General features: G+C 49.5%; 1 protein-coding gene across 1 annotated transcript in view; it reads left to right on the forward strand.

Moving 5' to 3' along the window:
- Positions 1 to 23,636, forward strand: part of FGF18 (fibroblast growth factor 18) — a 65,909-nt gene extending 42,273 nt beyond the window's left edge. Inside the window, exons 4-5 of the mRNA XM_063168342.1 lie at positions 7,242 to 7,348; positions 22,638 to 23,636. Coding sequence (XP_063024412.1) covers positions 7,242 to 7,348; positions 22,638 to 22,904 — 374 coding nt within the window. The 3' untranslated portion in view covers positions 22,905 to 23,636. The remainder of the gene's footprint in view (positions 1 to 7,241; positions 7,349 to 22,637) is intronic.
- Positions 23,637 to 25,781: the final 2,145 nt, after the last annotated feature.

A 25,781-nucleotide genomic window follows, 5' to 3' on the forward strand; every position in this document is an offset into this window, starting at 1 on the left:
ACATTTCTCTTTCCAGGCTTATTTCTTAGTCATGGCAAGTTTGCAGGTGGCAAAGTTTGGGGCAGAATTTGTTCACAGCTGTCCCCGCCCAGGCGTTTTTAAAGCACACAACCTACCCGCCTCCCTTTTACTGAATCTTGTCTAGAGAAACTTATTCACCATCGTTGAAGCAACTGCCAAAATATTTTTAGTGTCTCTTATGGTGAATTATGTATAAAACATCTGCAAGAGGTCAAGTCTGATTCCCACTGCTTAGTCCTGTTTTCTTAGATATACAAAAGGGTGCAGATGGCTCCCTGTTAGAATGACAGTATTTTGCATTCATTTCTCACATGGCTAAGGGATGACCAGCCTCTGGGTAGTACCAGCCTGGGCCAGTAATATGGTACTTACAGCTCCGATGGGGGGGTGTTTCTGTGTGTGTTTATTTGTTTTGTTTTTCATAGAATTACAGATTCAGGGATTTACTGAAGTTTTATTCAAGTTGGACAAAAATCTCTTAGACCTACTTTGGCATTTATTCTGGTCTGATTCTGGTCTTATATCTGTTGAACTCTCAAACAATTTTCATATGTGTAGGCTAATAAAAGACCTCAAATTAGCACATTTTCATTTAAGCTTCTCGCAAGATGTGGTGACTAGAGTGAGTTTGTAGGGACTATGTTTGGAAGCTTTGTCATCCTATAGGAGCCTGGCAGTCTGGGGAAGAGGACTTGTATGTTTTAGAACCTCCTTTTTACCTCGATAGTGCCATTCTGGCATAAACAACACATCTCTACAGGATGGGGAGGCAGAATCTGCCTGAGATGGTCCCTGAGATGCTTGGGGAACACCAGCTCAGCATTGTCTCCTGGCTGTGTTTTGTTAGCTACTGCTGAAGTGGTGGGGAAATTTTTTGGGTGGGCATCCCTACAGGTAAGAGCTCTGTAATGGTCCAGGCCGGGTTGGACAGGGCTCAGAGCAACCTGGTCCAGGGGAAGGTGCCCCTGCCCAGGGGGGTGGGACTGGCTGAGCTTGAAAATCTCTTCCAACCCAACCACTATGTGATTTCATATTTCTAGGAATGGTGTGTCAGTGATATTAAATAGTGGAGAATGACACCAAAGAGCCTGAGAGCGCTACTTTCTGTGCTGACCATCTCGGGCCGTGCAGGCTGGGCTGACTGCAGCACAGCGTGTCCTGCCCGCACAGCTGGGCACTCGGGCTGGTGTGCTTGGCACCAGCACGGAGATTCCTGCCTGTCTTGGCCCCGAGTGCTGCGGCCGAGCCCAGGGAGCGCCGAGGGGCAGCTCAGAGCGCTGGATGTGGGACAGGAGCCGCCCGGGCGTGAGGCGGGGCCGTGGCAGCGGCAGCGCCCAGAGCAGGGCCCGGAGGCCGAGGCTGCTGCGGATGGGAGGCCCGAGGGAGCTGCCAGGAGGGGAAGGGGGCTCCGTGCCGGGATCCTGCACCTTCCCCTCGGGGTGGGCAGTGGGCAGCACCCAGCCCCGGGGGAAGCTGTCCCCAAAGCCCGTCCCAGGCTGCGCTCCCACCCTGCCGCCGCTGGCAGAGGCGGGACCCTGCGGCCTGTAGGGTCTTTATCAGCACTCGAGGCACTTCCGATGTGTGTGAAGTCCTTTGTGTGGAAGTATTTACAGGATCAGGTTGCTGTAGTGGAAATGTCTTTGAGGTCTTTGCTGCATTATAGATTTTCTTCAGATGTCTCCCATGCAAATATTTAACCTGTCTGGTCCCTGAGAGCTACTGAGGCAGTTGTGCGGGTGGCAGGTTGTGTCTGCAGCCTGTCCTTTGTGCACACAGAGCCCTCGCTCCCGCTTCCCTTCCCGCCTGGGATGGGGCAGGAAAACCTGCCGGGACCTGGCACTCTGTGGATGTGCTGGTGCCCTGAGGACCTTACACCCCAAAAAGTCTTTATCCCCAGGTGCAACAGTTAGGGTGCTGACCGAGTGAAAGCTACAGCGTTTAAAAGAAATCCTCATTTAGTGTAACAGCATCTTTCAAACCCTGAGCAGGACTGGAGCTGCTCCCTGGGCAGCCTCTGTGCTGACACCGAGCACTTTCCTGGCTCCTGAAACACGGTGGCTTAAAACAGGCAATATCTGGAGCATGGGTCTCAGAGCTGCTCTTAGTCTTCCTCCCACGAACATACCTTTTAATAATTTGATGTGCATATGCTGTGCTCAGGAGAGACAGGATGAGCTCAGGGCAGTGGTATGTGGGTAGAGCACCAGCCTCACTGATTGGGGTGGTTACTCCTAATTTGCACCTGAATATTTGAGAAGGGAGCTGGGTTCTGTGGATTATAACTACTAAATACCATTCAGTTTGCAGGACTATGCAAGCGTGCAGACAAAACTTAGGGATGCAGCCTTGATTCCCTCACTGGGCCACAGCCTGCAGGCTTCATTAGACCTGCCAGACTTTACCTAATTTTGGTGTTATTCCCTCATCATTACATCATGACTGTGGAGACAGGGTCATTCTCTCCTATGTTGTGGTCGTGGAAGGGATTCATGTGGTTTTGGTAGGGGTAGGCAGTGTTTGAACAGATTTCAACTATTTAAAGCACTGTTGCCCATGCTGGGAGTCTCAGGAGAAGATTCAGTCTCAGCAGAGTGGATTTTGCTCTCCCATCAGATGTGATCTGTGCACTGTGAAAAATGGGAATGTCCTGGTTCACAGCTCCAGGGTAACAAACTGGGAAAGCTGCCCTCCATCCCAGGTGCTGTGCTCCCAGCCTCAGTGTGTCATTGCATCCTCTTCATTAGCTGGAAGTGGTTTCAAGTCTGAGAATGGTTCCCGTGACTTTTCAGAAAAAGAAGTGCAACCAAAGCAACAAAATCTTTGTCCCCTCTGAGATCCTTTTCCCCAGTGTCTTGCCAGCTGCAGGGTGCCTGTGGACAGTGTAAGCAGCTGTGTTCCTTCTCCCTGTGGCTCCCTTTGCAGGGGTTTCACCTGAAAAAAACCACAAACCAGTGGATAGACTTGAAGTATCTAATCCTTCTGCACCCTTCTTGTGTTTTTCCCTGTATCTCTTTCTTTATCTGGACCTGAGGATTTTGTGATTGGTACTTGTAAACCTTACACTTCTCAGGTGCCCTCTTTCTTCTCTCTTTCCCTGTGCTTTTCTGGCTCCTGTCCTCCCACTCCCAGGAAATATCTGAAAGATAATTTGGCATATTTTCTGCCACCTTCACATATCTCCCTGACTTCATGTTTTCTTAGCTGGTAGATAGCTTTTCAACATACTCACACATATATATATATACGTATATATATATATGTAATCCTTTTCACCTAGACTTGTGAGGAATTCCAGTCTCTTCCAGTGGGAGTTTTCAGGAAGGTTTAGGTTAAATGGGCCAATAAGGCAAAACATGTAGCAGGAGATCTCACCCTCTAAAGACATCTTTTCTCTTTTGCTCTTTATTTTATTCCCCTGGAAAATATATCAGAATATCTAGCTGTCAAAGAATTTAAACAATAACACCTGATCTGAAGATTGGAGCACAGGGCCTTTGAAAATAAAGATTGTAATCTCTGTGTGGTGTGTCCAGGGACAGATGGGGCTGGAAGTCAGGGGGCTGAGCAGCAGAGTGCTGTGGGGCTGCTGCTCTGGCATGGTGGCTCTCATTTCACCTGAACTCTCCTGTACATTCTCTTGGATTTTCTCTGGCACTTCCATTGTGCTATGGCATGCCTATCACAGGACAGGACAGCATTCAAGTCCAGTTTGAATTAATGCAAAATGTGTTGGCTGAGATTTTCTCCTGCTGTGTGTGAGTGGAGGGGGAGACATGAGCAGCCCCTGGGTGCTGGGTCAGCCTCCACCCCCTAGGAACTCTGGTTGCATCCTTCAGGGCTGGGATTCATCCCAGAGGATTTCAGATGTGCTGTTTAAGGTGCCTGTCCCTGCTCCTGAGAGAACTTAGGGAGATGCCTGTTGCACAAAGAGGCATCAGGTGTCAGGGGTGCTGCAGACCCCTGGGTTATAGGTTATAACCCACCCTAGAGCTGCACTGATCTCTCTTGTAGAAAGGGGGATCAGGGATCCCTAGAAATAAGATGTTTCCTACATCTTAAGACTCAGATTTTGCAGAAGTGGGGAACCTCTGTGAGGCCTTGGCCTGTCCTGGGGCAGCTCAGGTCACAGCAGGGATCAGACATGGCCTCTGTTCCCACTCCTCAGCACGGGGTGCAGCTTGGTCCCTGGGGGTTTGGGCTGGCTCTCAGGGCCCTGGGATGGATGCTGCTGTGTTTGCCAGCACAAATGTCTCCCTGGATGCCTGCTTGTCCTCTGGTGCTCAGGCTGTGCTGTGGCACTTGCCTGGGAGGAATAACCTCCGTAATTGCCGTAACCTCTGCAGCCTGCAGGAAAGGTGACTTCCATCTACTTCTAAATTATGACATTATTTTATTAGATCTTTAAACTTTAGTTAAATTTTTTATTTTAAAAAGGGGAGGAAGGTATCATATTTTAATTAGTAGCGGTGCCAAAGGAGTCCTAGATTAATTATTTGAAATCACTCCATCCAGATGGTTTTAATTTTCACAGCAGGGAACCGGCATCTTTTTAAGGTGATATTTTTCAAATTAAAATCAGCTTGGATATTAGTCATACTGGCTGCAGAGCGAGGGGGTGGGGAGCATGAACCAGTGTGCCCTGTGTTGTCCCTCTGAGCAGGGGCTGCCACGGGGACCTGCGTCAGAGGGTGGGAGCTGCTGCCAGTCCCGTGGGACCACAGCTCTCATGTGGAGGGTTTTGTCAGTGTTAGCTCCTCCTTTGGCTGGCCACAGCCTGGATCTGATGTTCAGAGTCACTCTCAGCAGCTTTTTACTCTCAGGCTGGAGTGGGCAGCGAATGCCCTGCATGCTCAGAGGGAGCTGTGCTCTCCTGTTCTGGCCTGTGTGGAGCCCTGTCTGAGCCCTGTGCTGGCTGGCCCCACACCAGTGTTCATGCCCGGGTGGTTTGGCCACTGCACATCTGTGGGCAGCTCCTTGGTGCTCTGGGTGTTGGCCATGGCTCCTGGACCAGCCTTTGCTGGCTCCACAACCTTTGCTCATGTGCTGGCTGCTGGACTCCCGCTCTGAGGCTGAGCTCCATCCTCTGCTCATGTGAGGAGAAGCCCTTTCAGAATTGCCTCTTTAAAGGCAGACAGTCCCACCTTTGCTGTTCCCTTGTCTGTCAATGCTGCGTTGCACCTGAGCAGCCTCCCTGAGCTTACTGGAGCAGTGGGCACTCAGCGGGTTCCAGCCTGCCCTGGAGGAGCTGGCCTGGCCCTGTGCCATCACCCCCTCCTGGCTGGCTCACCTTGATAGCCTCCCTTTGAGGGTTATTTATGGCTCAGGGCCCTTCCTCACAGAAGTGGTCACAGGTTGGGTACTGCCCTGGCAGGTGAGGGGACAAAGTGGGCAGCACCCAGCTGTTACTTCAGGCTGCTCTCCATTACAGGTACCTAAACCCATGAGGTGTTTCTGAAAAACTTCCATAAATATCCATATCTGTGCATGATTGCAAGTGATATCCTGCTGTAATACAGACATAATCCCACTTGCTGTCAGAAAGCAGTTATAATTTAAATATCCCCTGTGATAACAGGTTTAACAAATAGATCTAAATAAATGTAAGCAGCTAGTAACTGGAAACCCCTGAACTTACAGATGTGACTGGGCTGTGAGGGGAAAATTGTTTAGGGCCCTTGTGAGTTAAAGGTCTGTGATATTTGCACTGCTGCAGAAGCCAAAAGCTGACTTTACAAGTGGGAAAAATATTAATGTGTTTAAATGAAACAAACTCCTATTTCTATCCCCATGGTAAATCCTTACAATGAACATATTTGCTCTTAGAGGGCTTTAAAGTTTGAAATATGAATGCCAAAAAGAATGTGACTTTTTGCAGCACAGATCAAACATTCTCCAGAGTTTGGCAAAAGCTGTGTTTCTACGGTGGGGCTCAGCACTCACAGGCGTGAGTATTTCCAGAGCAGGAGCGTGGAGCTGCACTTGCTGACACTCACACATTCTTGCATTGTGTTTCAACCATGTCTCCTTTCTCCTCCTCCATGGTGGGGATGGATCTGAACCAAAATGTCCAGTCTGCCTATTCCTGCCTCTCTGGGGAAATTCCTGGAATCTGAATCTTGAGCATGACTGGAATTTGTGTTTAGATTAGAGATGGAGTAAAAGGCTGGATTTGGATCTGTCTGAGGTTTTGAGATGATGATGATCATAATGATGGCACACTGCTTGTCTGGGTGCAGCCTGGCCCCTTCTGCAGGTACAGCTGTGGCAAAGCAGGGCATTTATGGAGATGCAGCAGAAATCTGTCCTCTACCCTGGCTCCTGCTGCAAACCAGCTCTGGCATCAATACCCTGCAAGACACTGAGATTGGCCACATTTCTCCCAGCTAGAGCTGGACACCTCGGTCTGGACTGCCAGAAAGAAATCTCTGGCCTCCTGGATGCACAACAAGGCATGGAGGACCTGTGCAGGGTGGGTGTGCATCAGACAGAACAAGCAGTGCCCAATTTCTCCCTGCTGGCTGTTGTGGTGACCTTCAGGAGGTCACTGTAATGTTTTGCACTGGAGTGTGTGGCTGAACCACTTCTGTGCAGTGTTTGAAGGCTGCTGGCTGTGGGGAAAGGATTTTCTTTCTTGTCATGCTAATCTTTCATCTTCATGAGAATAAAATCCACGTTTTACCCTCCAAGAACCCTCCTGCAGTGTGAAGGAGAGCATTGTCATTGGAACAGCCTGCCCGGGGCAGTGGTGGCATCACCATCGCCAGAGGTGTTTAAAAGCCATGGAGGTGTGACACCTGGGGACAGGGTGTAGTGGTGGCCTCAACAGTGCTGGAGGAACAGTTTTGGACTTGATGATCTGAGAGGTTTTTTCCAACATAAGCAATTCTCTGGTTCTATTAACACTGAGCTAATACTGCTGGTGGTGGTGGGGTTGGTGTGACAGATGGAGCCCACACGTGTGGTTGTATTGTGTTTATTGTTGGTTATTCTGTGGTAAAGCAGCTTTAAATCTGGGGTATCAGTGTGGGAGTGAGTGGAGAGGTGTCAGTCCTGCACCAAGCCACGAGCTTGGCCCCTGGTGCTCCCTGGGGCTGTGCCCTGCAGGGCACCTGGGCATGGTGTGGTCCAGCTGGGCACTGGGACAGTGCCCAGGGAGCTCTGCACCCTGTGCCTTCATGGACCACACAGCTAAATGCTTTCTTTTCTTCTTCCTTTCCAAGCCCAGCTTCTAGTGGAAACAGACACTTTTGGAAGTCAAGTCCGGATCAAAGGGAAGGAGACAGATTTCTACCTTTGCATGAACAGGAAAGGCAAGCTAGTGGGGAAGGTAAGTGTTTCCTATTAATTCATCTGTAACCTGAGTGTTACCTTGAGCAACCTCCTCAAGGCCGTAATGCTGTGTTTGAGCCTCGTCTGTCAGCCTCAGCTGAGGAGCAGGACGGGGGATGTGGGGTTTGCAGGGAAGCTCTTGCTCTCCCAGGGGTCCCCCCACACTGCCAGAGGAGCCCTGCAGCCTCACAGGGCTCTCCAGTGCTGCTGCAGGTGTGCACTCACGGGAGATGTCACCTTAGCATCCCAGTGCCATGGCCACCTCCACAGCACCTTCCTCACCTGGCCTTTCTTTGGGGGTACATTCAAATATGAATTTCCCCCAGAACTCCTTTTGGGAAGAATTCAGAGTAGAAGGGCAGGCAGAGCACTGTGCTGTGGTTTGTGCTGGGCAGCAGAAAGTTCCTTCCTGCCCTCCAGGAGCCAGGGACTGGCATGGCACAGCCAGGGCTGGAATCTGAACATTGGGGGATGGTCCCCAATGGAAGCATGTAACAAATTACATGTTATTAACAGTGTATTCACCCCTTCAGCCCAACTTGTGTGCTGAAGTAGTATTTTTGTAATTCATACAGTCCTTCTTTATTGCTGAAAAGGCTGGAGGCTTGCTAACCAGGAAGATGCCTGTGCAAAGCTGAAGTGCCACCAAAAAATAAATGTCAAATAGAATATTCCAGCCTTCCAACCTCGGCTGCGCTCACTTTGCACCACCAGGAGTTCCAATCGAGCATCTTTGTGGCTGTGAAAAATGGAAGCAGAGTTTTGTTTTTAGTCAAGGTTGTGAAAGCCATGCTCCCAAACAGAAACCAGAGACCAAATGGCTCTGATGAAAAAATGTTTACTGTTGTGGTCCCAGGAGTGACACCTGTGGGACACTGCCTTTCCTGGAGGACCCCTCCCTCTTCCACTTGTGCTTCCTTGGGGATCAGATGCTCTGTGGAGCCTAAGACCAGGTTATTTGCTGCTAGCCAGGGCCCTGTGCCTGACCTGCTTTGGAGCTACCTGTCGAGGCAGGAGGCATCCAGGGCACTGCTTAAAATCAGGCAGAAATGGAAATTAGCACTCTGAGAGGGCTGGGGCAAAGCAGCCAATTGTCTCTGCTTCCTGCACTTGTGTTACCACCCTGCATGGGACCCCATTGTTTGGTCTTGGACAGGGAAATTATTTTAACTGGTTTTAAACCATATTGGATGCTTTTGAAGGTTGCATTGGACACAAACCTACCTTAGATTTTTCTGTGCCCTAATTTTCCATCCTTTAAATGCGATCATGGCATTTTCCCCAGATCTGAGCATTTTCCCCAGAAGTGTAGTAAGGATAATGTTGTTAATATTTATGAGGTGCTGATACCAGTCATGGAGACCTTAGAAGCACTCAGGTGGGGTAAATTGAGCACAAAATCGTAGAAAAATCCTTTTCCTTCAGCAGACCTTGCCCCAAGTGAGTCAGCAGTGGCACAGGGCAGCCCACAGCCTTTCCTGTTCTGAATGGAGTGCCCAGGAGCATCTTGGCAAAGTCAGGATGCTCCTGGGCACTCAGTTTTTCCAAACATTCCATATATTTATATGGAGTGTGTATTTAAGGCTCATCCCTTGATATGGCACACTGGGCACTGAGGCAGGGCACTTGTTTCACTTGTCACCTTTCAGGCAGTGTGAACCTCTGCCCGCCCCCCTGTGTGCTTTTCATGCTTTTCATGGTGTTAAGCTGGCAAATGTTTTGTTACAAAGAATAAATAAGTCTGTTCTTGTAAATACTGCTGCCCTCCCAGGCCAGGCTGTGACAATTTCCCAAAGCAGCTGAGCTGGGCTGGAGGGAACGCGGTGCTGGGCAGGAAAATGTTCCAGACGTGTTGCCCATATTAACAGCTCCTCATGAGCAACAAAAGAAAACAATAGCATGTCTTCTTGATACCAAAGAGTGTGGTTTTAATTAGTGTCATGGTTTCAGCTCTCTTTGTGGCAAGAGTTTGAGGGAATGCTTTTTAGCCTGAATGCTCTAAACAGCCAGTAAACCCCAAGGAAAACATGAGATAAAAGTTATGCCTGGGCTTATACAAATATTTAAGTTCAGTCTGGGGGTGGAGGGGAATGAAGCCCACGGAGTGATTGTTCCATGGTTGTCCTGCTATGTTCATTTGGCAGGAGAGGAGCCATGGGACCAACCCGGGCCTTTCCTCTGCTCGTTTCCTATTGCCTTGCACTGCAGAATCCCCAACCAGACCAGCACATGCCATCTGGCTTTGTTCTCCTCCTCACTCAGCAGTTTTGGATCCCCCTCAGTTGAGAACCTGCTTTGAATTCAGCCCCTTTTGTGTCCCATAATCACCTACAAAGAGTCCCACGGTCAGGAGCAGGTTGTTGTTCTCAGCTGGAACTGGTGATGACCACAAGAGCTCCAGAGGTGGACAGGGCTTTTCCCCACCTTGGAGCTGGCTGTGCTGCAGGGAAGCAGATTGACCCCCGGGGGTGAGAAGAGCAGCCTTTGTGTCCTTATTTCTGATGATTTCCCAGCACAGCCCTCTGAGGGAGCCTGCTCAGGAGCCCCAAACCTTGTGGGTTTTGCCTGTCTCAGGTGCTGCTGGGTGTGTCCCCAGGCAGCAGTGACCAAAGGGCTCGGAGCTGGTTTGGGCAGGCTCCTGATCTGTTATAACCGCAGCTGCTGCGGTCACTGGCACTCTGGGATGCTTTGGAGAACGAGACAGGGGATGTGTTGTACAGCAGTCACTTCTCTGTCACAGGTGAGCAGCACCTGGGGAAAACAAGCTAGAGTGTGTTTTTTGTGGATTCTTGGTGTTGTTTTGAAGAAGGCCCAAGAAACATTTAAATTTCTTTCTTTTTACTTCTGCCTATCTGTTTCTTAGACCATGGTGTTTTGGAGCTACATAGAAATTGTAGGTCCTGAGTTTTCTGGTCTTCCTGAGGTTTTCTGTGGACCATTGACTTTATTATAAAATCACAGAATTTTTGGGGTTGGAAGGGACCTTAAATCTCATCCCATTGCACCCCCTGCCATGGCAGGGACACCTCCCACTGTCCCAGGCTGCTCCAAGGCCCAGTGTCCAACCTGGCTTTAGACACTGCCAGGGATCCAGGGGCAGCCACAGCTGCTCTGGGCACCCTGTGCCAGTACCCTCAAAGCAAAGAGTTTCTTCTTTATATCTGGTACAAATTTATCTTCTTTTAGTAAAAGCCATTACTCCCTGTTCTACTGCAACAGGTCCTGCTAAAAGGTTTGTCCCTGGTTTTTTTTCACCTTTTTTATATACTGAAAGGCTGCAATAAGTTCTTCCTAGAGCCCTCTCTTCTCCAGGCTTTATGGTGGAATCACACTATTGTGGAGTCAGGAGAGAGATGAAAATATGAAAATTCAGAACAAGAATGCCAGCTGCTTTTCTGAGAAACTTTTTTGTCTTTAAAAAAAATTATTAAACCTGTTTATTTATATCAGTCTTTTTACAAACACAAGGGGAAGAGGACTCAAAGGTGCAGCTCTTCTTGAAAGGAGAGGCACAATGTGACTTGTCCACTTGTGACAAGTCATCAAGAACACAGCAACTCTGAATATTGGCAGTAATTCACTGTTAGAGGAAAAGAGGAGCTGATGGTCTCTTTGGAGGTGCTCTTGAGCTTCTAACTGGTTCTCCTGGGGAGTCCTTCTGTGCTTTCTCTCTCTGCCTCAGCTTCTCTTATCTCATGCATTAGCATTGAGATGAAGCCATGTGTGTTTGCTGAAGGCTGGCAAGGGTAAGTCACTGAAGTCTCCCAGAGTGAGGAGCAGCCTGGGCTGAGCAGGTGGCTCCTACCTAAGCTGGGCTCCAGCTGCTCTTGCTGAGCCTGTCCTTACACACATCCAGCTCCCTGCAACTGCAGGATGCTGCAGAGATTGCCTTTCCCTGCCCTGTCCCATCCTCTGCCAGGAGAACATTTGCAGTCAGGGGTCTGTGTGAAGCCTGAAGCACCAAAGGATGGCCGGAGCCTGCCTTTCTTTTGGGCACAGCCAGGGTGGGTGGCTGCTGCATGGGGAACAGAGCAGAGCATCTCCTGAGCCCAGCACTGCCTCCAGGGAAGTTCCCTGACAGCCCCTGTGGGATGAGGCAGTCTGGTCAATGCTGGTGCTCAGGCTGCAGCAGGTATCCCTGGGGAGGGTTCTTCACACTCCCACCTTCTTTCAAAGATCCTCAGTGATCTGGTGTCCACACACTGCCCAAAATCATGGTAGTATTGGGGGCATATAGGGGCACTATTTTTGTAAAAGCATTTTAATGAGTTTGATTTTATTCCTCCATTCTCTGAGCTGAATGTGAGCAGAAGGGAAAAGCTGTTTGGTGAAGGGCAGGAGGCTGTAGGCAGCTGAGCCTGAGGCAGAGCTCCAGACAGGGACAGATCCTTTGGGTGCCTCCTGGGGATGTGTCCCCTGGCACCACGTCTGCAGCACTGCCGTGTTGAGCTTTGGCCCCAGGCACAGCCCAGCTCCTGAACAAAAGCTGTGCCAGCCAAAGCCTGGCTGTGCCAGGGCCACGTCATTGGCACAGGGGACAGGAGGTGGCACGGCCAGGCTGGCCACCAGTGCCTCTCCCAGCCTGACCAGCACCACTGTGCTGGTGCCACTCCAGCAGAGACCTGCCTCTCAGACACAGCATTTTTGCTGGTGTGATAACTGCTTTCCAAGCCAATATATTTCTTAATGTTACCAGAAAGTTGCTAATACCATATGGCAAGGCTCTCTGTATTTTTGCAGGACAACAAACAAATTGTTGCTAGATGCCAGACTGCTCTGGCAGAGCTTTATCACTGATGCCTGCCAGCAGTAGCCTTTAGGGGATAGTAATAATTTGGAGTTGTTTACATTACAGCTTTAAAATAGGGGTTTTCTTGAGGCATGTGTGTGTTTAGTCAGGAAAGTTGGCTAAAAAAACTCTTGACAGCATCAAAGCCTGAAGGTGCCCACTGTGGCCTGTAAATGTGCTCTTGGCCCCTGAAACCCTCTGGCCCCATGGGAGAAGGAGCTGTGGAGGCTTCAGCAGGAGGGAAGGAGACTCACCTGGGTGGGAGACACCAGGGGACCCTCCAAAGCTTTTCTGCTGTACCCTGAGCAGGTTCTCATCAGTTGGCTTTGGCTGGGAGTGAGGTTAAGCTTTCTTGGAAAGCTGTCTTTGAAAAGCTGCTGGTGGAGAAGCAGTTCCTTACTGCAGGGCCGGGGGCTGAGGTGAGGACACTCCAGGATGAGCCCCGAGCCCAGTGCCCTCCACATGCCCCAGTCCTGTGTGACATCTGGGTGCCAGTGCTCCTGTGCCTCTGTGCCAGGGCCATCCTGGCAGCCAGGGGTGCTGTAAAGGTGCCAGGAGGTGTGTGGAGAGGGCAGGGCACCCCGGGGTTGCAGTTTGGAACTCTGGTGCTGTGCATGAGGTGTTTGCCCTCCTCAGCTTGTATATTTAAAACCACACCTAACTGCATCTTGGAATTGGGGCAGAACTCTAAGTTTCACTGGAGTTTGATGCTTATCCAGGATTTTTCCAGGAGTTGCTCAGTATTTGGGTTGCTTGAAAGGGGCTTGTAAAATCTTACATTTTTGAATGCTGAATTTGCAACATAAACATGAGCAGGATTGGTGGGGTGTCAGGTTTAATAGCACGTGTTTTGTGGATCTCTCTGTGACATGCTCAGCCATAAACCATTCCAACTTGGCATCTCATGCAAAAGCAGAACTTGCCATGGCTTTTGTTGGGGATCAGATCTCGTTTGGAACTGCAGTCTGGGTCTTCACTCTCCTGTAAGTTATTTTTTTTTAGTTTAAGTCATCTAAATAAACACATGCACTGGACCCTGAAGCCATCCAGCTTTGGGCATTGCCATACTTAGGACAGGGAGACCTGATCTGGAATTGTCTCAAGTGTCCAAAAATCTGGAATCAGAGCCTGCAGGATTGCAAAGGTCTTAAAAACAATGAGATGACAAAACCACTTTTATTTCGGTTGGCCCATCAGAATCTTCTGCATTTATCTGATCAGGCTTTTTCCCCCACAACCTGTGGGAAAAAATTTGAATTATTTTTCTGAAAATTTAGAAGCTGAGAGTCTCATGAAATTAAAAATGGAAGTGGAAGCTAAACCACCCTCCTCCATTCTCAGACCCCAAACTTCATTGAGAAGCTGGAGATGAGCTGCAGGAAGGGAGCTGGGGGTCCTGGTCCGTGGCCAGCTGGATCTCAGTCAGCAGTGCCCTGGAGCCAGGAGGGACATCCCTGTCCTGGGGACACCAGGGGCAAGGGAGGGATTGTCCTGCTCTGCTCTGGGCTGGGGCAGCCTCACCTCCAGGGCTGGGGGGGCAGTTTTGGTGCCCAAAACTACTTTTATCTATATGTGAACATCTCCAGTTAACTTGAGCTTCTCAGCACAGCCCTAATTCTTCAAGTGTTTGCTCTGAAATAAAGCAAATGGTCCTTTTATTAAAAAAAAAAAAACCAAAAAAAAACCAAAAAAAAAAAATTCTTCATAGTATTATTTTTATGATAAGGACTCGCAGGTACTCTGCTGGGGACGTGAGCACTGTGTGTCCTGGCTGTGTCAGGGCACCAGAGAGCTGTGTAACACATTTACAGGTTTATTGTGTTTCCTCTTTAGGAAATGTCATATTTCCTTTGGATATTTCTAAGAAGCCCCAGCTCTCTCTCAGCCTAAGCTTTGCAAAGTCAAGGTTCAATTGCAGCCCAAGCTTGTAAGCTTGACCTCTGAATGGTTTCCCATGGCTGGAAGGTGTCCATGCCCTTCCAGGGAAGAAAACCATCTTCTTGAAAGCTGTGTGATAATTTAATTTAATCCTTGCTGTCCTCAGGAAGCAAGTGTCACCATAAAGCTGCTGACCTCCTGTCCCCTGTTTTGTGGTGGCTGCAGCTGTGTGTCCTGTTGGACTATTTCAGTTCCCTAAGGTTTAATGTTAATTAAAATTACTGATGGGGATCCCTGAGCCCTGGTCATGCCTTGTCTTGTCTGGGTGGAGAGGGTGCTGCTGAATGCATCTTGTGCTGACAGTTATCAAGTTGGATTTAACTGCTTTCCTCACAGCATTTCATCTCCTAAGTGCAATTTTGTGTTGGTCTTGAGCATCTCTTAAGCTGAGGGTGATGTTTCTTCTAAGCACTGCTTAGCAAATACATGGATGTATTTAACTGCAGGAAGGAAGGAAGCAGTGCAGCCTTGTCTCTCTCAAATGGGTGCAGCTGAGATCACCTTCAGGGACTCCTGCTCCTCAAGGACTGTTTCTTCTTGGCTTGCAGTTTGGTTTTGGAGGGGAGGTGAGAAGACAGGCTATTTTTGCAGTGGAGAATAAAACCTGTGCTCTAACAGTAACAAAATAGAGTCTATTTGATATGTCAGTTACAGAACTATATTTAAGGTCCAAGAAAAGTAGATTCTGCTTAAATACATTTTTGTTCTTGAGATTCTCTTGCCTTATCTTTTGGGTACCCAAAGATACGAAGTTTTCCCTAGGGAGGACAAGTCTCAAGCCTTGCATTTGTTGCATAGGGATGGAAGTTGGTCACACAGGCTGGAACAAATCTGGATGATAATTTTTTATGGATGGCCCTTGATTTAATGATGGATTTCTCTCTTTTCTTAGTAATATAACTTGACATGAAGACAGCTAATGCCATCCTGCATACAAACAATGACCTTTCTGGTTCTAAATTCCCCCCATTTAAGCTTGCTCCATGGAAAGTGGTGTCACTACTAGAATCTTGGCTGGATTAAATTGCATTTGTTTGCAGTGATAACTTACAGTAAGTGTGCACGTTTGTTTAATGTGAATAAATCTGGGACAAACACAACTTGCTATGAGGTCAGCAAGCAACTCTTCCAGTCTTGTTATCCTGCTCCACTCATCGTCTACACCTGGGTTTTAAACAAATTTGTAAGAAAACATTTCCTGTAGTGGCACAACTCTCTGTATCACAGAATCACTGAGGTTGGAAAAGCCCTCCCAGACCACTGAGTCCAAGCTGTGCCTGGTGCCCACTTTGTCCCCAGCCCAGAGCACCTCCAGGCCTTCCTTTGGTACCTCCAGGGTTGGGGACTCTAGCTCCATGGGCAGCCCCTGCCCGTGTTGAACAAATCCCACCTGATGCCCAGCCTGGATCTCCCCCAGGCCTGAGTCTCTGTCCTCTCATCCTTCGCTTGTTCCCAGGGAGAAGAGTGACCCCCACCTAGCTACAATTATATATTTAATTGAAGCCTACATGAAATATGCTGCTGCTCTTAGATGGCTTTTATAGAAAGTTCAGGACTGGCCTGTGGAGGCTGGAAATGACTGCTGGAAAAGAGCTCCCAGCAAAGCCCAGCAGAGCCCTTCAGCAGCAGGTTGTGCTTTGTACAGAGGGGTAAAAACACCTTCCCATCCCTTACCACGTGCAGCCCCTCCCAGCTCCCATGGAACTGGACCTGGTGGATGCAGATAACAGGAGATGCCATAGATCTGCTCAGATATCACATCTGAAACCTGCCTGGGGATTCACACCTCCTGAAGAGCAACAGCTTCCTGCTCCAGGGAACCTGCAGTTTTGAGTTTCCTACGTCTTCTCTTGATTTAATAGAGTTCATTTTAAAAGCAGTTGATATTTCTCCTCATTAAGTACATGCAGATCTCTGAGATGCAGTTAGGAATGTCTGTCAGGTAAATGTGCATCTTTCCAGGTGAAGCCACCTGGTTTGCCCTAATTCAGGCTGTGGCCACCCTGCTGCAGCGTTGGCAGGAGCTGTGGCAGTGACGGAAGGAGCAGGTGAGGAGGCCTGTCCTGGTGTAACCCCAGCCTTGCCTGGTCCAGCCTACAGAGCCTCCTTTCATCTGTGTCCTCCAGTTCATCCTGTGACAGAGAGCTCTCCCAGGGCAATGTGGGAATTACTGAACTTAGTTAGAAAAAGGGGATTTTGGAAGGGAAGGTGGAACGAAATAAAAATTTTAAACTGTTCTCTTCCTTCCTCGGTTCCTGCAGCTTGTGTCTGGCACAGACAGGCACAGGGCTCTGCCAAGCCTGCGTGTCCTGACCCACGCATGCAGCACTGTGCCCTTTTTTGCCTGTTTTGCGGAGGGATGGGGTGTTCCCAGCACATTGGGGCAGCTGGGGGCAAACGTGGGCAGGGCTGCTTTGGAACGGGGCCTCTGGAGGGAGATGTGCCCTCCATGGAGCATCTCCTCCGCGAGGTTTTGTGTTACTTCCCTGCCTCGTGAATGCACTTAGATGTCCTGTATACATAATTAACCTCTCTGCTGTGCTGGCAGACACTTTTATTGAACTGCCCATCATGACTCCTAAGTATTTTCCTCGGAGGATTGTGCAGGTTCAGAGGGCAGAAAGCTGGAGGAAACGCGCATGAGGCTGAGTGACTCTTGGCAGTTATGGATGCAGCTTCTCTGATTTACAGCCTGCTCTAGGAGCAGGAATGTGCATTTGGGTCAAGAGGTGTCTCTGTGGTCAGGATGCTTTGTCATAAATCCAAGATGCTGAGCATCAGGATGCTGCTGATGGATCTGTCCTGATAATGCCATAAAGTGCAGGGGATGGCCGAGCACGCAGGCTCACTGCTGTGAGTGAGCAGGTTCTGCCACCCCAGAACTGTGGAACTGTGGGCTCTGGCAGGGCTGTGCTCGTCTCCCCATCGTGTTTGCTGACCTGCCTTTAGAAGGAGTGTGTGTCTGTGTGTGTGTGTGTCAAGGGGGAGAGCGGCAGTGCTAAAAGCTGTGACATTAACCCTGCTCCTGTATCGCCTCCTTCCACTTGGGATTTTCCAAGCCATGTGGAGCAAGTCTAGAGGAGGCTCCGAGCATTGGCCCTCTGGCTTTGAGCTGAGCTTGTGCAAAACTGCAGAGATGGAACTTCCTGAAAGCCTCCTGTGTCTGGGCACTGCTGGGGGATCAGCTCTGGGGCTGCCAGGGGTTATCAGTGGTGTTTGGGTCCTCAGCTGGGCATCCTTCAGGAGCAGCTCACGGGGAGTGCTGAGCCGTGCTGCTCCTAGAAACCCGAGCCTTCCCTGCTGTCACTGCTGTGGAATTTAGGAGACACAAGGTGGGATTTCCTCCGTGTAATGCAGTGGGTGAATCTAACAGTGTCAGTGTCCGAGGGGATTTCAGCAGCCCTTTGAAATGATTGCTGAGCTCAGTGGGTGCGCCTCACACCCTGGGGTGGCATGAAAACCAGCACGGTGGGGTACCAGGGCTTGGGAGCCCCCTCTGTGCCTGTGTGTGGAGGGAGAGAGAAGGATGGGTGCAGGAAGGGTCCCTTTTCAGCGGTTTTCCTTGTAAAAACCTGGATGCCTGCACCTCTTGGAAACCTTTTGCTTGGATGGTAGCTTTCCCTACTCCAGGATTTTTGGGAGGCGGGGTCTTGCTTCCCTCGCAGAGGGGGATGCTCTCCATTGTACGGAGGGCTGGTGTCACCACAGTTTGACTTCGAGCCTGGGGGCTGAGCTGCCGAAAAGGTGATAATTAAACCAGAACCTCGGCCCCCTCTCACTTGGAGTGCTGAGACTCGCTGTGCCCTGTGCCAAGCCGGCGTTTCTGGGATGTCGCGGACGCGTTTGGTTTTTTTGTTATTTGCAGCACACTACCAGTCGCTCACCCAGATAGCTCCTAAATACAGCAGCACTTGAGGAGAGGAAGTGTTTTAACCTAAACTTAGCTAACAACTCGAAGTGTTTTAACCTAAGCTTAGCTAACCCCGATCTTTGCAAACAGAGAAACTTCTCCGTCTGGAGGCTTCTCTCCCCGCTCCTCGCTGTTACCCGAGCTGCTGCCGGAGCTCATTGTTGCTGTGAGGGCCGAGGGAAGTTTGGATTTCCCGGTGCCAGATTTGTGAAGCGTAAATGAGAAGACCTTTCCCGGCCCGTGTGCCATGCAGAGCTGCTCAGGTGGCTGGGCGGGCTGCGGGGAGCGCGGGGGCTGCACCTGCCGATGCCTTGGCTCGGGCTGGTGGCACAGAGCGGCCGCCAATCCCCCCTGAGCCGCAAGCTGTTCGTGGCAGGAATGCCTCGCTCCGAGGAGCGCTCCTGCCACGACAACAAAGAGCTCTTTGATCCTTTCCATTTGGAGAACTTAAAACGAGAAAGCCAAACTACAATAAGACCAAGTTGGGTCATAAAAGGAGAGCAGGAGCACCAAAGCGCTCCGGAGTGTAATTGTAGAAGCAGCAAATGCTTTGGCACTTAATTCCGCTTTAGTGTCAGTTGAACATGTTTCACGTTTAAGACTGGAGAGCCCCTCACCAAATGCTCTGCACAAACAATCCGGGGCTGCTCCTCGGTGTGCTCGGAGAGCGCGGCCCGGCGCGGCCCCTGGGCTCGGCTGGGCTGGAGCGGGCTCACGGTGAGAAACCCTCCTCGAAGCCCTCAGTGCAGGGTGAGCCCGGGCTGCCGCTGCTCCAACCCTGCCCTGTGCAAACCCTGGCACCGCCCGGGTCCCTGCCTGCTCAGGGCACTGCCCCAGTGCCAGCAGAGCTGCTCCCCGGGCCTGTTCAGGAGTTGCTCGGCTGGAGCCGGCCCACGGTGAGAAACCCTCCTCGAACCCCTCAGTGCAGGGTGAGCCCGGCCTGCCGCTGCTCCAACCCTGCCCTGTGCAAACCCGGGCACCGCCCGGGTCCCTGCCTGTGCTGGGCACTGCCCCAGTGCCAGCAGAGCTGCTCCCCAGGCCTGTTCAGGAGTTGCTCTGCTGGAGCCAGCCCTGGGCGCTGCTCAGGCTGCGCTTTCCCCTCACTCTGCACACACCTGGGCCACGCCCCAGAGCCTTCCCTGGAAGGTGGCATTTAGATCAGGCATTTTATAAGGCATTTATCAGAAATTTGGCTAACAGATACCACATCTTCCCAAAGTTCTTGGGCTGTGTTTAGACAAAAACATGCTCTGAATGATTCCTTTGCAAAGAACTGACCTGCCAGGTGGCACGGCCTTGTTGCATGGCCAGGCAGCAGCCCCTTGGCCAACCCCAACAATTTGGTGTCTGACTTGCAGAGGGCCTTTGCAGGAGCAGGGCTGTGCCTCTGCTGTGCCCTGCTCTGAGCAGGCAGCGTGGCTGGAGGTGCTGCCAGTGGGATGATGAGGCCAAAAGGCAGGAGCAGCCAGTGGGGCACATGAGGGGCACAGGAAGCCCTCATTCCTGCTGTGGAGGGGACAGGGATGTGGGGCTGGCTGTGGGACTTCCTCTGTCCTGTGGCCAGGCCATTACACTGGGCCAGACAGCCCCTGTGCAGCTCTGAGGCTTTCAAGAATTTCTTCATTGTCAAGAATCAGTTGAAAACGCAAAGCTCCGTGTTTTGGAGAGTGGGTGCTCTGCAGGGCCCATCCCTGTGTGTATGAAATGTGGCTTGGCAGCAGCTCCCAGCTGCACTGGTGACAGAGGGTGCAGCCCTGGGTTGGTTGCACCAGGAGCTCCTGGGAAAGGGTGAGCTCGTGGCTGGAGCAGGGAGTGATGCTTGGCTAAAGCTGTCTCCCTCTTCTCTTTCACCCCCCTCTCTTTGGAGGAGTGAGGGGATGGCTGACCGACCCAAGAAGTGTTTTGCTATGGCTCAAGTAGGGAACTTATTAAATTTTAAATGTTGGGCACCTGATGCTTAAAAATTACTGAAAACCCTCACAAATTGATTTTTCCCCTAATAGATTGCTGAGAGTACAGTTCTTCATGGTGTAGGTAACTTGTGTGAATGGTTTATCCTGTTGGGGATTATAAAAGAAACTGTAAAATTATCTTGTCAGTATTTGAAAATCATTTGTGTGTCTGTGACGTGTCTTAGCACATACAGGAATGCTCTGTTTGGGGAAGTGAGGTCCTTATCCTGATTTATCTCTAGGTACTTGTAAATGCTGCTGTAATTTCATGTTATCAAACCATTTAGCTCTTCCTCTTCCAGAACGAAGTTATTTTATCTCATGCACCTTGTTTACTTCAAATTAGCCCTGAGGTTGGCCTGAAGTTGCACCTTGTTATTCCTCCACCTCCTGTCTCCGTCTTAGGCTCTGTCGGCAAATTTGAAGGTATAAGTAAATACTTTTTTGTTATTAATAGAATAAGTTCCCCCCTCCTACACACATGTTTTCTTTTCATTCCAGTCTTCATTTTCCGTGAAAAACTGACATTGCAGTAGAAGCGGAACCCTCCCAAATTGCATGAAAAACCCTTAATTCTCCTAGCAACAAGGTCAGGGCTGAAATCCAGTCCCTTCCCACGAGCATGGGGGGAACAACCCTTCCAATTACCTGCGGTACGGATCCGGTCGGTTCACAGGCACCTGGCTTTGGGTGGATTTGAATCCCAGCCATGGTATTGTTTAAAAATTCTCCACTCACTGGGGAAGGGTTTGTAGTGGGCTGGGCCCTGAGAAACCTGGAGCTGGTTTTATGGCTTCCCATTGAATTCTGGTGGAACCCTGTGGTGTTGATTGATTTCCCCCTTTGCCACTCATGTGGCTTTGATCAAACCCAGGACTTGTAGAATGACACCCCCAGGAACTGGAATCACTGAGCTTTGCCCAATTCTGCTGTTCATTAAAGCGTTTGTGAGCTTCCAGTTGGGGATGGTAAAATGAGGACCTTTGTGCCTGTCCTGGATGGAGACTGCTGGTCCTAAGGCAGAGCCCCTGTGCAGGCCCTGGATTGGCAGATCTGTTGGAAGAGTTGCCAGAATTTGCCCTCTTAATGAGACCTTCCCTGGTGCCGAAAGCCTCGAGGTGCTGACTCCAGAGCAAACATCACCTTCCCTTCTGTCACACAGATGGACCCAAAGCTCTGCTGAAGGCATGGAGTCCTGGAGGAATGGCTGGCTCTGGGGGCTGGTGATGACCAGCCATCCTGGCTTTCCTCTGTTGCTGCCTCCAGCCTGGGTCACTGTGCCTGATGGTTCCCCTGTCGTGTGTGTTTGGGGCTCAGGGGTGCAGGGAAGCCTGTGCAGCATGGCCTGGAGGGGTTCCCTCCTGTTCCATGATTCCCTGCCCTTCCACAAACTGCAGCAAACTCCACAGGGATTGTGCAGCACATTTCAGGATGGCTGACTGGAAGGGCAGGCTGAGCTGTCCTTGGGGGAAGGATGGTGACCATGCAGGGTTTGGCTGCTCACCCCAGCCTTGTGCCTAGAGGGGCCCCTAAGCTCATGCTGCTGCAGCTTCCCTGCCCCCCAGGATATGATGGGTAAAGTGTTTAGTTTGGTGGGCAGGGTTTCATAGTAGTATATGTAGGCCTGCAGTTCCAAAAAACTCATCTGATATCAGCGGGAAGCTGAATTGGGCTATGATGGAAATCCTTCCTTTGAGTTTGCTGAGCTTTAAATGAAGTCCTGTGTGATGGTTTATATCTACTTATCCTGTATCTACTCCTGAATATCTTCTGATGCATAACTCAAATCATGTGACATTCTAAGTACAGTACCAGTGACTCAGCAGTTAAAGGGCAAAATGTTTTCTGGCAGAAGGTTATGGTTGAGAAGAATTTCCTTTATGCTCAAGGACTTGAAGATGCAGTTGTGTGATGCTGTCACTCCCTCCAGTGCTGCCTGTGCTGGGTGAGAATCCTGAATGCAGAGATCCGTGTTCTGCCATGTTCAAAGCCCAGTTCTGGCTCTGGTAGGATCTCCAGGCTGAGCTGAGCCCAATTTGGCTTCAGGGCTCTCCGGGGTCCCAGGCACTGGAGTGGTGCTGGGGACCCCAGTGGCTCCAGCAGCCCTGGAGCACCATGTGTGGTCCATGTGCCAGGGGTGCCCTGGGATCACATGGAGGAAAGTTTTAAAATTGCTGTGGAGGCTTAGACCGAAGCTTGTCATAATTTTAGTGGGATTTGAGTAGTTGGGGGTGAAAGCCCATGAGGTATTTCAGGAGTGAGGGGTAGAAGGGGAAACACTGTTGTTTGGGCCATGTGAGATTCTGGGGTTTGGTTTTTTTCTGACTAAGTATGATGTTTCCCTGGCACGAATTCAATTCATCCTCTCTCCCTAAGGGAAGAAAGCAAAGCTGGATGTCTTGCTTTGCTTGCAGTTGAAGGCACTGGACTGGATAAACTTAACTGTTGTCTTTGAAAAAGTTTTCTCCCCTTGGATAAGAGCATTTAAAAAAAAGAAATTATGACCTCACGCTTTCATGCTTAAAAAAAAAAATCTATTTTAGCTGATGCTTGTTATGGCTCTTATTAAGAATGTTTGAACCAAAAAAGAGGTCCAGATGTGATGATTTTATTTATGCCAAATTGGGTTTTGGTCACTGAGCTTGCATTTGGATTATTTATTTTTTCTTTCTTTTTTTTTTTTTTTTTCCTTTTTCAGCCTGATGGCACCAGTAAGGAGTGTGTCTTCATTGAAAAAGTCCTAGAAAACAACTACACGGCACTGATGTCTGCAAAATATTCAGGCTGGTATGTTGGATTCACCAAAAAAGGGAGGCCACGGAAAGGGCCCAAGACCCGGGAAAATCAGCAAGATGTACACTTTATGAAGAGATACCCAAAGGGGCAAATGGAGATACAGAAACCTTTCAAGTACACAACAGTCACCAAGAGGACTAAGAGAATACGACCCACCAACCCCAGCTAAACAGACAAAAATAGTGTCACAATAAGAAACCACAAAAAGAAAAAAAAAAAAAAAAACTGCACCAGAGGAATATTTTTACATTAAAAATAAGGAAGAAGCTCTATTTTTGTACATTGTGTTTAAAAAAATAAAAATAAAAAAAATTAATAAAAGACTAGATGGCAAATGCTGGGGAAAGCTGTTCGGGATTTATTGTGACTTGAAAAATGAAATTAACTGCTCTATTTAAATTGACTTCTTGTTGTTGATGACACACAGGTGCTTCTTTTGCTTTTTTTTGGAAAGGACAACTTCTCAAGCATATCCCCAGAGGGAAAAAAAAATTATTAAAAATAAAGAAATAAAACCAAAGAAAACCCAAGTTCTTTCCCAAAGTTACTGAGACCCTGCCCCGCCAAGTGCCGGTTGCAGTAATGTATTTATTGCCTGCGCCCGCCCGCCCGGCCAGGCGGCGGCTGCGGGGCCGGGCCCGCCGACCCTCTGCACCCTCCTGACGACACTGGGAGTCACGGCTCCGTGATCCTGCATCCCGCTCACTTCTGGAGAATGCTGCTAACTACATTCAAGTGACTACAAGATGACCTAGTACACCAATGATAAGGGAATATTTTAAAACCAGCTATATTATATATATTATATATATATAAGCTATTTATTTCACCTCTCTGTATATTGCAGTTCCATGAACCAAGTATTACTGCCTCAACAATTAAAAAAATTATTTAAAACATATGTACATATTTTTGCTGTTCACACTTCTTTCCCCTCCTTGAGTAGTGTTTTTTAAATGCATATTTATCCTTTATGCGAGGCTGGCAGGAAATGTTCGGGGCAGTTTCCCCACTATAAACTTCATTGCTGATTCTGTAGTTCCTCCTGTTCCTTAATACCATCTTCCTCTTCCTCCCTGGTTGTTGCCACGAGGAACAGTCTCAGTGGGGTGATGGTGGTGGGCTGAGTGTGAGGGAATCCACGCCAGCGTTTTTCAAGAGTGCCACATTTGATACCTTGCAGTCCAAGGAATATTTCCTAAAGCTGTGGCCAAGCAGAAAGTAAACTGGAAAATGAGTATCTGACTGCATTAACACATACTTACGTGTGGCTTGTGGTTCCTTCATTAGAGCTTTTAGAGGGGCTCTTGCTTTCAGCTGTTTAATTCAAAATTGTGCCTTTTAAAACTTGCCCTCAGCCAGATAAATCCCTTTTCCTTGTCCTGCATGGTTCACCTAGCTCATCCAGGAACTTGTTTCCTTGGTCAGTCCAGCCAGCTTTCCTTCCAGGAATTTTGCACAGGATATGGGTGATGTAAAGTGCCCCACAAACAGAAAATGGCAAAAAGAAGCAAGATGTAATATCTGACCTCAGATTTTAGCTGGAATGCTGAGGGAGCCCCCGTGGAGTTTTAAGGAGAAGCTTGCTTGGTTTTTCCTTCTCTCTGTCTGCAGACATGGCTACATTCCCTGGGTACAGCCAGGGCTGGAAATGCTCAAAGCCACTAAGAAAGATTTTCTTGTTAATCAGGAGAATGACTCTCCCCAGAACAAGCTTTCCCAAGATAACTTTGAGAGCTGCAGCCAAATCCTGCAGATCAAAGCTGTTTGGGAGATGGGGCAGATAAGCATGCAAGCTTGAGGATGCTTATCTGAACCAATCTCCAAACCTTGCAAGCCTGGAGAAAAATGAGCAGTGCTAAGCAGGGTCACTCCACGCTGCTCCAGGAGGAGCTGGGCAGCTGTGCAGGTGATGCCTCACGCCAGCTGAGCATGGGAGGTCACTCAACAGGCCCTGTCCCAGGGCATTGCTGGGAGCTGCTCTCCTGGGGCACCTGGAGACAAGCACAGGAGCGGGACCCAAGGGTGGAATTGGTTGGTGGGGGCTGGAAGGCTTTGCCAGCTTTGTCTCCAGATTGATTCATGTGGGAAGGATCTGGGGAAAGTTCAGAGGAGTGCTGGGGTGGAGGATTGGGAGCAACTGGAGATTTGCTGTGTTAGTACCTCCAAGAAAAGACACCCAGTCAATTTCCAGAGTGAGAAAGGTTTTATGGGTGCCTTTCTTCTCCTTGAAATGTTGCCATGGCCCCGATGGTTTCACTGTTAGAACAACAGGGTTTGTTTGCTACTGGAGAAATTCAAAGGGGTGGGGGCAGTAACGGCTGGAGCAGTGTGGGCAGAAGGGATCTCCTCTTGCAGACTGAGGCTGGGAGCAAACAGGGAGGATCTGCTCCCCGTCCCACAATGGGAAATTGGCACATGGGAGTGAGGGGCATACAACTGGCATACAGCTGGGGCCTCTGCCTCTCATGTCATCGCTTTACAGGAGTATTTCCTGGACAGCAGTGGGACAGGTTCCTCAGGCTGTGGAAAGGCAGTGTGGTGAGGAGATTGATGCTCACCTGGATTAGGTGATGCTGGAGGCATTTGTTGGCTGATGGTGCTCATTAAGTGTTTGTATTTGAACATCTGTTTTCAGGCTTTATTAACAACAAAAGCAGGGGCAAAGATGAGAATTCCCCTTCAGAGGACCTTCATGTTGGACAGAAGGGTTCTCTGGGTTGGAGACATTCAAAGACTGAACAGGAATAGGAGGAAGCCATCCTGTGCCCAGTGAGGGACAGCCCTGTGCGTGGGGCACATGGTTCTCCTGCCTGGGCTGTGCTCAGGGATCAGGCCAGGAGCTGGTTAGAGGTGGTTGTCAGCAGCCCTGCTGGATAGGTCCCTTTTTGATATCCAGAGCAGAGAAGTAGCTTGTCTGTGGTGTTTAACCTAATTTTGTCCTTTCATAAAATCTTCAGTCACCCTGAATATGAGCTGAGATTTCCCATGGAGGCTTTGCATTTGATTTACTTTATAATTGAGGATTGTTAATGAGGATTTAATT

Source organism: Melospiza melodia, chromosome 14 (assembly GCF_035770615.1).
Source record: "Melospiza melodia melodia isolate bMelMel2 chromosome 14, bMelMel2.pri, whole genome shotgun sequence".
NCBI lineage: Eukaryota > Metazoa > Chordata > Aves > Passeriformes > Passerellidae > Melospiza > Melospiza melodia.